Here is a 12627-nt window from a genome sequence, read left to right as displayed (position 1 = left end):
ATCGGGCAGTGTTTCGTTCTGCTGTGCATAATAAGATCACTATGGGTTGGTACAGACTCGATGGCACCTAACAGCAACAATTATACAGACTTTGATCTCGTTTTCCTAATTGAAAATGAAACTTTTAAGTGATAGCGTGTAGCTAAAATAATAGTAAACCAGTAAAGTGATAGTGTTGAAGGCAGGCAAGACTTACTTGAATAAGTGGATTAGCTAAAAATTAACAACATTGCTATATCTTTGACAGTTCAGAGTTTAGAGTAAGAATAAGCTGACTTTTTTGTGTTTAGATCAAACAAGAAGTACATTAAATTTCACAACAAAGATGATAAAGTACAGGTTTTCCTATATGCTTAGAAGTTTTCGCTTGATCTACGTTACTTGCCTGATATTGGCGTGTGCTGCTATAATGCTGAACTGATTTCAGCAGAACTTTCAGACTAAGAAAGGAGTGCTGATCTACTTCCTAAAATCAACCAGTGTAAACTCTATGGATCTTAGTAGTCCTGCAACTGATTGAGGTGATGCTGCAGGATCTGGACAATGTTTTCATTCCGTTGTTGTGCTTTATCTCACAGTGCCACTCCAGTACTCCCACAATATTACAAACAGACATATGGGTGGTGAACCTAAGAATGTTGTTGTCAGGTGCCCTTGAGTTGGTACTGACTCAGTAGTGGCCCTGTGCACAACAGAACAAAACACTGCCTAGTTCTGTGCTAACCTCACAATTGTTGCTATGTTTGAGCCCATTGCTGAGGCCCCTGTGTTAATCCATCTCATTGAGAGTCTTCCTCTTTTTCTCTGACCCTCCACTTTACCAAACAGGATTCTGGGCTGAGTTTCTCCTGGAAGTCACGGAGAAATGATCCTCTCAAATCACAAAAGTCCTACTTGGCAGTCTCTAAGGAACAGTGGAGGCACGAGAGCCCAAAGGGGTATATTGAAACTCACTTAGTGGTTCATTTGAAACTGCATCGTTTCACTTTGTACTAATCTTTATGGTTCCAGCTGCCACTTGTGTAAGGACTAAAAATGACACTGGGCCATTTTGGTCTCAGGGATTCTGAAAATGGGTTGCTGTGGGTAGAGTGGAGATATATTTCTGCCCCCTGGAAGTTGAAGGCACATTGCTATGTTAGCACTTCTTTTTCCTTGTGCCTTATTAAATCCTTATCTTTAGTGGTTTTAAGATAGTATACAGTCTTTGGGTGGGGCTGAGAGGCATTGTCCAGGGACTCTAGTAACACACTTACCTCAAGAGAGTTTTCTCTGTCCAGATATCCCAGAGCCTTTACAGGTCCCCCCAACCTCTGCCAGGCTGGGCCTAAGAGCCACAGTAGGGTCCAAGATTAGGCCTTTACTCCCGAACATCTCAAAGCACAGTTTTAAAACTTTTGGATGCCATTATAACTAAGCAACACATATTTATTACATGCCAGTTGCCTGACAAGGTTGGTAGTTCCTTGGAAGGAACAAGGTTGGATAGTAGCAGCCGTTCCTTGGAAATCCTAAAAGGGTCGCTATGAGTCGGAACAGATTTGAAAGCATTTAACAACAGTTGCCTCAGAACTCATTCTTCCTTCTGTCTTGTGGATTCTCTTTGTCTAGAAAGAGAAGGCCGGTTGAACACGAACTAGACAAGACAGTCAGTGGCAGTGGTACATGAACTGTGTGGACTATTCATGGGTGAGGTGGTATGGGAGACATCCCCCCCAAAGTGTATTCTGATCTGGTTCCTGAAGGATGAGTGGGTTTCAGACCAGAGATTTCAACCCTGGTAAAGCAATTGATTCAGCAGGCAATTGCTTTCTCTAAGTCAATCTGGTCCACTAGGTCCAGGTGGGGCCTAGGCATCTGTAGTTTTAAATCCATCCCCCCAGGTAATTCTAACATGCAGCCAGACTTTATGTTGTTGTTGACTGCTATTGAGTTGGCCCCAGACTTGTAGCTACCCCATGTACAACAGAACAAAACTTCTGCCTGGTCCTGTGGCATCCATCCTTATGATCTGTTATGGATTGGGCTATAGTAGTCCATAGGGTTTTCATTGGCTGTTTTTCGGGAGATTGGCAGGCCTTTCTTCCTCATTTGTCTTACTTTAGAATCTCCACTGAAACCTGTTCAGCGTCATAGCATACAAGCCTTCACTGACAGACAAGTGTGGCTGCACATGAGGCGCAATGGCTGCATGGAAGGTGAAAATTCCTTCATGGAACTACCAAAGCTTCTTGCAAACAAGGTTGGCAATCTCTAAGGCATAAAGCGTAGTCTTTTTTTTTTTTTTTTAATTATGAATTGAGTGATAGTTTACATGGGAGAACATCAGTTTTACACTCGTTTCATTGCAATGATTACAATCCCTTCCGTGTATCATCATTCAACAGTATTTGCTTCTATTCCCTATTCCCTCTGTGGTTTTTTGTTTTGTTTTGGGGACAAAAACACCCAGGAAATATATAATCATTTTTAAAGTGTAGTGTTAACATAGGCTGACAGCTTCCTTTTATGATGGCAGTCATCAGTAATGATGGGAGAGAAAGTAAACAGGATGTTGGTCTGGGAGTGAGCCTCATAAAGTACCAGCTGATGCTTGGTGGGAAAGGGACTCTGAATAAGGGCTGAGTAATACCAGTATTTTTTTGTTTTGTTTTGTTTTTTAGTTCCTAATATTTGTTCTGGTGTACCACTGTGGGATAAAGCACTGGACTGCAAGGTCAGTTTGAACCACAAGCTCACTGGTTCAAACTCACCAGCTGCTCCTTGGAAGCCCTATACAAAGTCGCTCTGAGTTGGAACTGACTCGATGATACTTAACAATAATGGTATTTGTTCAGCAAGTGCTTCATATATATTATCTCTAGTTTTTGCAGCAATCTTGGGAGCTAGATTGATGGCATATTTTTCAGATGAAAACATTGTAGCTGGAAGTTTCAGCAGTGTGCTTCAGGTTGTAGAGCCTTTAAGTGGCATATCTAGGATTGGAATCCCAGTGTGTCAGATGCAGAACCACATAACACCGCTTCTCATGGCCCCCATGTTGTTGTTAGTTGCTGTGGAATTGGCTCCCGCTCAAGGCCACAATATGAATAACAGAGCAAACCTGGTTCTGTGTCATCCTCAGGGTCCTTGGTGTGTTTGCGTCCGTCCATTGTTGTGACTGCTGTGTTAATTATTGTCATTAAGCGTTACACTCAATTTTGCTGACTCTACCAAACAGAATTTTTTTTCTAGCAATTGTTTTTTTCCAGATGACCTGTCTAAAGTAAGTGAACTCAAGTGTCTCTCCATCCTGGTCTCCCTGGAGGGATTATTTTATGTTGCCGTGGGAAGTCAGAGGAGCAGGAGCGTCCTGGGCCCTTTAGGGGCCAGTGGAGGCTGAGAGGAGGTGCCCCCATGGCAGCCAGGCCTGATCAAAACCTGGAGCTCCACACTGTGATGCTGGGAGCTAGTGGACCAGAGCTTTGCAGTCACTCAGCAGGAATCAGTCTTGCCTAATCTCTTTGAACCCCATGTGGTGGGGATGCCTGCCTTGAAAGGCTGTTGGGATTAAGTGTTGGTGCTCAATAAACCATAATCTTTGTAATAATTTTCTTTGACTTTGTACTCTGCCTCACTATCTTCCTCCATAAGCTTCTTTCCTAATGTCTCATTTCCCTTCCTAGGATCTTAAAGGCAGAATCTGAGTAATATCAGTAGCCTCTTCGCTTTCTCTTGGTGCGTCCAATCTGAATGCATCTTTTATGCTCCAACCCCCAGTACACACCCAACTAAGTCCCCATTCCTCAGGCAGCACTCAAAACCTGCTCCAAATATGCTGACAAGAATCTCTCTAATCTTTACTCTTGCCACTGTCTTCTGGAATCTACCTTTCTTTCAGACTGTTGACCTGTCCCATTATGGATAAACACTGAGTATTCTTGCCCTCCTTTGGAATGCCTTTCTCTAACTATAAAAATGCCACCTATTCTTCTTGAAAGCTTTTTGCATTTCCCCAGTTTAGAGCCCTCAGAGCATTTTCTTGCCCTTTCCTTGTTCCTTACCTGTTTGTACCTGTACATTTGTCCCAGTAGAGTGTGAACCCCTGAGGTCAGCTTCCTGCTACTTTCATTTCTATATTCCTGACTCACAGAAAGAAAAACAACCAGTTGCTTTCAAGTCAATTTTGACTAATAGTGATCCCTTAGAACTGTGTTCCATATGGGTTTCAGCCGCTGATTTTTTGGAATTCGATGACCAGACCTTTCTTTTGTCTCTGGGTGGGTTTGAACCTTCAACCTCTTGGTTAGCAGTTGAGAGTGGTAGCCATTTGTACCATCCAGGGACTCCTAACAGGTACTCAAAAATGTTTGCTGCAATGAAGTGATTGTTTCACAAACGCCTTCTGTTTTTTAGACTATGAAGCAAAGCCCTTGGAGCTCATGCAATAAGAAGGTGGTGGGAAAGTGTAAACTGTGGATGGTCATTGCCTCCATTTTCATTGGCCTCATTTTAGTCATCATCATAAGCTTATGTCTTATTGGAGGTAAGAGGGTTTAAACATTTTTAAGAACTTTAAAGCTTATGACTTACATGGAAATAGACGGATTTATTGCTGTTTCATTATTTATGACATAATTTGAAACTTGTTTGGAATATGGTGTATGCCGGAGAGATAAAAAGGATTCTTTGTTTTTATTGTTATAGTTTGTTTGTTTTATACCCCCTGTTGGATTTTGGAATAGAGGTTTCGTAAAAACCCTGAATGAGTTTCTTAAAATTTTAACATACTTCACTAATTTATATTTTATTATATTTCTATATTTCCTTGCTTGAGATTCGTTTCCTTCAAAAACTTTAAAAATCAAAATAATGGCTGTACTTGATCTGGTATTCCTGATATATTAATACAATGACAAAATGAAGACTAATGGATTACAAAGAATTTTCCAAAACTTTATAGAAATGTGAGTGTAGCCTACCATAATTTTAACTTTTAGAAATAATGGTTGTTTGTTACATTTGTGTTGTATGTGTATATGAATATGGTGCTAAAGGAGTCCTGGTGACTTGGTGGTTAAGCATGCAGCTACTAAATGAAAGATAGGGCTTCTGGGAAGATTTATAGCCTCAGAAGCTAGGGCAAAGTTCTTCTCTGACCTCTAGGTTGCTATGAGCTGGAATGAGCTTAATAGCACTGGCTTAGTTTTGGAGGTATTGGTAGTTAAAGTCTCTTGTGCCATAATTTGCTTAACTGTTCTCTTTTTTCTCATTAAAAATTTAAAATATATTTGATTGGGGAATTTTATACATATTTAATATTTTCTTTATTTACTTTGTAGTTTGTTAAAAAAAAAAAAAAAAGAAACACATTTTTTTCACCCAGATCAGGTTGTTGTTGTTAAGTGTCATCCAGTTGATTCTGACTCATAGCAACACTGTATAGGGTTTCTGAGGAGGAGTTGGTGGTTTTGAACTACTGACCTTGTGGTTAGCAGTCTGGTGTTTATCCTACAGCACCACACCAGGACTCTAGGATTCCTATTGTTGTTTTTATGTGCCGTCGAGTGGGTTCTGATACATAGTGATCCCATATAGTGTTGACGAGGAGTGAGTTTGAATCACCAACCTTGCAGTTCAAACGGACCTTGCTGTCGAGTACTTATTCTACAGCACCACACCAGGACTCCAGGATTCCTATGTTGTTGTTGTTGTTGTTAGGTGCCATCAAGTCGGTACCATCTCATAGCGACCCTCTGCACAACAGAACGAAACACTACCCCGTCCTTGACAACCTCACAATTATTGCTACATTTGAGCCTATTGCTTCCACCACTGTGTCAGTCCATCTCATTAAGAGTATTCCTCTTGTTTTCCAATGCTCTGCTTTACCAAACAGTGACCTGTCCCTCCTGATAATATGTCCAAACTATGAGAGACCAGTCCGACCATCCTGGCTTTCAAGGAACTCTCTGGCTGCACTTTTTCCAACACGCATCTGTTGGTTCTTTTGGCAGTTAAAAGTACTTTCAGTATTCTCCTCCAACACCATAATTCAAATGCATCAATTCTTGTACAGTCTTCCTTATTCACTGTCCAGCTTTCACATGCATATGAGGCTATTGAAAATACCATGGCTTTTGTCAGGTGTACTTTAGTCCTTAAACTGACGTCTTTGCTCTTCAACACTTTAAAGAGGTCTTGTGCAGCAGCTGTGCTTAATGCAGTACATCGTTTGATTTCCTGACTGCTGCTGCCATGAGTGTGTTGTTGTTCGGTTTGAGCAAAATGAAATCTTTGATACCTTCAATCTTTTTTCCATTTGTAAGGATGGTGTTTATTGATCCAGTGGCGAGTACTTCTGTTTTCTTTACATTAAGATACAATTTATACCTTAGGTTATGGTCTTTGATCTTCATCAGTAAGTATTTTAAGTCTTCTTTGCTTTCATCAAGCAAGGTTGTATCATCTGCATATCACAGAATATTAGTGAGTTTCCTTTAATCCTAATGTCATATTTTTTTTCACATAATCCAGCTTCTCAGATTATTTGCTCGGCATACAGATTGAGTAAGTATTGTGAAAGAATACAACCCTGGTGCACATCTTTCCTAATTTTAAGCCTTTTGGTGTTCCCTTCCTGTGTTCGAACAACTGCTTCTTAGTCTATGTACAGGTTTTCCATAAGCACAATTAAGTGTTCCAGAATCCTCATAGTTTGCAATGTTGTCCATAACTTGTCATGATTGACACAATCGAAAAACTTTGCATAGTCAAGAAAGGACAGATAATCATCTTTCTGGTATTAATCTGCTTTCAGCCAAGATCCATCTGTTGTGAACAGTGATATCCCTTATTCCACAGCCTCTTCTGAATTTGGCTTGAACCTCTGGAAATTCTCTGTCCATGTATGGTTGAGCTGTTTTTATATTACCTTTAGTAAAACTTTATTCACATAGTATATCAATGACATTGTCCGATGATTTCTGCATTCCATTGCGTCACCTCTCTTAGGGCCATTCCAAAGAGAGGTGACCCAATGGAATGCAGAAATCACAAATAGGATCTCTTCTAGTCAGTTAGCCAGGTAGTTACTTGTCTTCCAAATTTCATGGCATAGATGAGTGAGTGCCTTCAGTGCTGTATTAGTTTGTTGAAAGAATTCAGTTTGTATTCCATCAATTCCCAGTGCCTTGCTCTTTGCCAGTGACTTCAGTGTACTCTGGACTTCTTCCTTCAGAACCATTGGCTCTTGATCATATGCTACCTCTTGATATGGTTGAACATTGACCATTTCTTTTTGGTACAGTGACTGTGTATTTCTTCCATCTTCTTTTCTGCATCATTCAATATTTTGCCCATAGAATCCTTCAATACCACAAGTTTAGGTTCGAATTTTTTCTTTGGTTTGCTCAGCTTGAGAAATGCTGATTGTGCGATTCCCTTTTGGTTTGCCAACTCCAGGTCTTTGCACATTTCTTTATAATATTTGACCTTGTCATCTTGAGCTGACCTTTGAAATTTTCTGTTCAGCTCTTTTACCTCCTCACTTCTTCCATTTGCTTAAGCATCTCTACACCAAAGAGCAAATTTCAGAGTCTCTTCTGACATCAATTTTGGTCTATTCCCTTCTCTCGTCTTCTTAAGGATCTTATGCTTTCCTTCTGTGTTCTTGATGTCATCCCACAACTCTTCTGGTCTTCAGTCATTAGTGTCTAATGCATCAAATCTGTTATTCAGATGATGTCTAAATTAAGGTGGGATATAGTCAAGGTTATATTTGGCACCTGTTGACTTGTTTTTATTTTCTTCACCTTCAGCCTGAATTTGCACATGAGCAATTGATAGTCTGTTCCATAGTCTGCCTCTGGCCTTGTTTTGGATGATGATATGAAGTGTCTCCACTGTTTCTATCCACAGATATAATCAATTTGATTTCTGTGTATTCCATATGCTGAGGTCCATGTGTATAGTTGTCTTTTATGTTGTTTAAAAAAGCTATTTGCAATGAAGAAGTCAATGGTCTTGCAAAATTCTATCATGTAATCTCTAGCATCATTTCTATCACCAAGGCCATATTTTTCAACTACTGATCCTTCCTCTTTGTTTTCAACCTTTATATCCTAATCGCCAGTAATTATGAATTTATCTTGATTGCATGTTTGATCACTTTCAGATCGAAGAAGTTGCTAGGATTCTTTAGGTTCATCATCACTGGCTTTAGTAGTTGGTGTATAATTTGAATCAAAGTGGTAATAACTAGTCTTCCTTGTAGGCTTATGGATATTATCCTATCACAGACAGTGTTGTATTTTGACTGATCTTGATATGTTCTTTTTGATGATGAATGTGACACCATTTCACTTTAATTTGCCATTCACGGCATAATAAACCATGTGACTGTCAAATTCAAAATGTCCAATATCAGTCCATTTCAGCTCACCAATGCTTTGGATATCGATGTGTACGAATTCCATTTCATTTTTGACAATTTCCGATTTTCCTAGATTCATACTTTGTACATTCCATGTTTGATTATTAATGCATGCTTACAGCTTTTTCTCTTCAGTTTGAGTTGTTTCCTATCAGCAAATGAAGGTCCTGAGTGCTTTATTCCATTTGCGTCATCATGGTCAAGTCTACTTTGAGGAAGCAGCTCTTCCCTAGTTGTAATTTGAGCACCTTCCAACCTGAGGAGCTCATCTTCTGGTGCTATATCTGGCAATATTCTGGTGCTCTTCACCATGTTTCAATATTCAATAATTTGGTGCTGACAGTGTTCCACTGCTGTTCATAAGGTTTTCAGTGACTAAATATTTGGAAGTAGTCAGTCTCTCCTTCCTAGTCTTGTCTTTTTCTTGAAGGTCAGCTGAAACCTGTCCACTATGGGTGGCCCTGCTGGCATTTAAAATAACTGTGGCATAGCTTCCAGAATCACAGCAACACATGAGCTACCACAATATGACAAACTGACAGAAGAGTGGTGGCAGGATTCCTATATTGCTGTTGTTTAGTGCCATTAAGTCGATTCCGACCCATATAGGGTTCCTATAGATGCTCCAAAATTTGCTCCAGTGTAACCCAATGAGCAGAGCAAAATTTATCATTTTCTCTTTGTGATGAGGCATGAAGTACCTGGGAAGTCTTGTAATCATTCTCTTTTGAAATACATTTTAGATGGTTATCATTATATTTTTAAACAATGTTGACATAATTAAGGCTTTAGCTGTTGTTGTTATTGTTTCAGTTATGGTTTTAAACAAAAATTTAATCTGTCAGATATGGAGGTTAAAAATCTGAAATCAAGATTTCAGCACGGCATGCTTCCTTTAAAGGTTCTAGGGAAGAATCCTTCCTTGCCTATTCCTAGCTTCTGTGGTTGCCAGAAATTCTTGGCACTCCTCAGCTTGAAGCTGTATTCCTGCAGTCTTTGCCTTCTTCACTGTGTGTATCATTATTAAATGGTGTGTGGTGAATATATACAGAACACTCCAGTGGGCAATCATTTGGATTTCAAAATACAAAAAAGGAAAGTTGTATTTGCATGTGGTAGTAGTGATGGTTGAGGGGAACTTCTCTGTGCTGGGGTACTCCTGAGGGTGAACCAGCTTCCATGAAGATTTGAGGTGAGCTGGGCTCTCTATAACACATCCAGACATAGAATGGGAATAAGAATGGTAGTGCCTGACCCTCTTCAGAGGGGGTTCTGAGAATTTTCTTCAAGAGCTGCATTTGCCTTTTGCCTCCTGTCCTCTGCCTGTCTCCAGGTTCTATCGTCCCTGAAGAAAATCTGTGTTGACATGTGCTAACATGTCATGTGAGTTTCTTAATCGGCACCACGTTTGCTTAGTTATTTAGGGCATAGTTTAGGAGGGATAGAGGATTGTTTGAGGTTGTAGGCTGGTTTTCAGGTAGTAGTAGTTGTTTTGTTAGTTGCCTTTGAGACAGCTACTCCATGGAAACCTCATGTGTAGCACAATGCTATGTTGCCCAGTTCTGCACCATCCCCATGATTGTTGGTACATTTGAGCCCACTGTTGCAGCTACTGTGTCAAGTCTGTCATTCAGGGTTTCCATCATTTTCTATGTTATTAAGTTTGCTGCTCCTTTCTAGCGATCGGTCCTTCCTGATGGTATGTCCATAGTAAAGGAGTCAACATTTTGTCCTGACTTGTAAGGAACATTCTGATTGTATTTCATCTACTATTGATCGGAAGTCTTTGATTTTAAGGTAAGGAAAAGTTATGGAGTCCTAGTGTGGTGCCATAGGATAAGCACTGGACTATTAACCTCAAGTTGCTATGAATTGCAAGTGACTCAGAGGCACTTAGTACCAACAACAGCCTCCTCCAGGGAGCCTTGGTAGCACTGTGGGTGTGATGCTGCATTACTAGTGGCAAAGAAAGATGACACTGTTTGTTCTTTAAAGACTTGCAGTTTTGGAAACCCTCTATAAGGTTTCTGTGAATCAGAATTCACTCTCTGGCAGTAGGTTTGTTCTGCTTTGTGGTACCTCCTTTAATAGAGCTTTGGTGGTACAGTGGTGAAAGCTCCCAGCTGCCATCCAAAAGGTCAACAGTTTGAGTCTGTGACAGTCTGCTTCTGTAAAGAGTATAGCCTTGGAAAATCTTATGGGCAATTCACTTTGTCCTGTGGGGTCTCTGTGAGTCAGAATCGACTCAATTTGATTCTTTGAGTTTTTGGTATCTCCTTCATCAAGCTAGGGCAGTAGATTAGTGTCGGCATCGATACTATACTGCCTTGTGATACTCACTCCTTATGTAGATATTGAAACTGAACTTATCTATTTTCATCTGTGGTCTAGAACAAAGGATGGTGCTTGGTTTAATATTTTCTTGATTTAACAAGACTCAAGAGCAGTCTTCCAATCTCAGAGTCGGCTGGCTCACCTCTTCAGCTCACAGTGTACAAGTCTTCTATCTCTTTGTCATGGAGACACAAAGTGTCACAGGGCAATCAATATTCAGGGAAGCGTTTTTTTCACATTTGTAGTGCAAAGTCCATTTTCAATTGGATTGTTAATTTGTCATTGACATATCTGTCATCATTTAAAATATGTCAATACCATAAGGGAGACCAAAAAAATTTCATTCCTTTTTTTTTTTTTTTTGCATCTGGGAAATACTTTTATTTTACTCTTTGTCTCAGCAGAGGTGGGGAGGAAATGTCCTATGAGCTAGTTCCTGTAGACAATGGGGAGTACCACAGAAAAAGGGATAGCAAGAACCCCTCCACACACACAGGATTGCAGCCTCACTAGGAGCAGCTCTGGGGGCCACTGCTGGCTGACAGTCTGCAATAATTGGCCACTGCCTAATTGCCAGGCTTACTGTTGTGAATAGTTTCAGAACTTCTGATGACTTCTTTGAAACTGTGTGCTAATCACTGATGCCTACAGCGAGGGGCATTGCTGGGAGATCAGGCTGTATCCCTCCCTGGCTCTGGAGTCCTGAAGGAGCTCAGGTTTCTCAGGAGCTACATTTGTCATCTGCCTCCCCTCCTTCTAGCACCTTCATCTCCTGTCTGAAAGCTCTGTAGTTCCCAGATTGAGGCTGGGAGGTGGAGGGTTAATAGTTATGGGTTGGATTGGACGCAGAAGAGGAAAGTAAATGCATGCCAGAAAGGAAGAAGGAACTATTTGGGGGAGAGGAAAATGTAGTGGGTGAGTGCCGAGGATAGGGTTCCTGGTGGAGAGGGGTATTTCATCACTGACATGATAAGAATTGCTACTATGTGGCTATAATAAAAAGCAGATCAACCATTAGTTGGTTTTCTTACTGTTGCTAATTCTTGGCATATGATGTACCCCCTTATTGACTGCTCCTGGGGTGGGCTCCCCATCCCTCTGTCCTTGTGACACCATTGAAAGGATGACAAATTCAGGGCATTGAGTAGAAGTTGCAGACATGATATGAAGGTATTGCTCATGGTTGTTGTTGTTGTTGTTGTTAAGTGCCATCGAGTCGGGTCCGACCCATAGCGACCCTGTACAGGGTTTCCGAGGGTGTAAATCTTTACGGGAGTAGAAAGCCTCATCTTTCTCCCGCGGAGCGGCTGGTAGTTTCGAACCGCTGACCTTAAGGTTCGCAGCCTGATTCGTAACCACTACGCTACCAGAGCTCCTTATTGCTCATGGTAGACACTGAAAATCCTTTAAAATGATCACTTTTGTGTGCAAAGCCCAGGAAATCCTGTGTTTGGAGGCATGGTTTTGTCCTAGCTCTTTAGGGACAAGGTATTAATGAATTTCTAACATTCTCTCTAAGGAACCTATACATGTTTTAGTGTAATGGATAAAGGAAAACATAGCAAAACAAAACAAAAACACCTCTCTCTCTCTCTCTTGAAGTCTTTTTCTTTTTGGGTATTTAGAAAATCAGTTACGCATCCTTTAGGGTTCTGCTCTGTGAGCTACTTGCCCAACTAGGAAGTGAAGACCTAAGGAACACCGTACTAATGAAACCCATCCTTGGTTTGGGAAAAATAATTAAATGCAGTGGTTAATGCATTGGTATGCTAACTACAAGGTCAGCAGGTTGAATTCACTGGGTGCTCTGTAGGAGAAGGATGAGGCTTTCTGCTCCCACCAAGATTTATAGCCTTTGAAACCCTATTCAGGGTTGCTAT

The 12627-nt window shown here is 40.7% G+C and overlaps 1 protein-coding gene across 1 annotated transcript in view; it reads left to right on the top strand.

Moving 5' to 3' along the window:
• The window catches only part of LOC102818268 (chromosome unknown open reading frame, human C3orf52), a 64638-nt gene that overhangs the window by 13590 nt on the left and 38421 nt on the right, over positions 1 to 12627 (top strand). The window contains exon 3 of the mRNA XM_006864213.1: positions 4396 to 4525. Coding sequence (XP_006864275.1) covers positions 4396 to 4525 — 130 coding nt within the window. The remainder of the gene's footprint in view (positions 1 to 4395; positions 4526 to 12627) is intronic.

This window comes from Chrysochloris asiatica, unplaced genomic scaffold (genome assembly GCF_000296735.1).
Source record: "Chrysochloris asiatica unplaced genomic scaffold, ChrAsi1.0 scaffold00061, whole genome shotgun sequence".
Classification (NCBI taxonomy): Eukaryota; Metazoa; Chordata; class Mammalia; order Afrosoricida; family Chrysochloridae; genus Chrysochloris; species Chrysochloris asiatica.
This window is presented reverse-complemented; position numbering and strand designations above follow the sequence as displayed.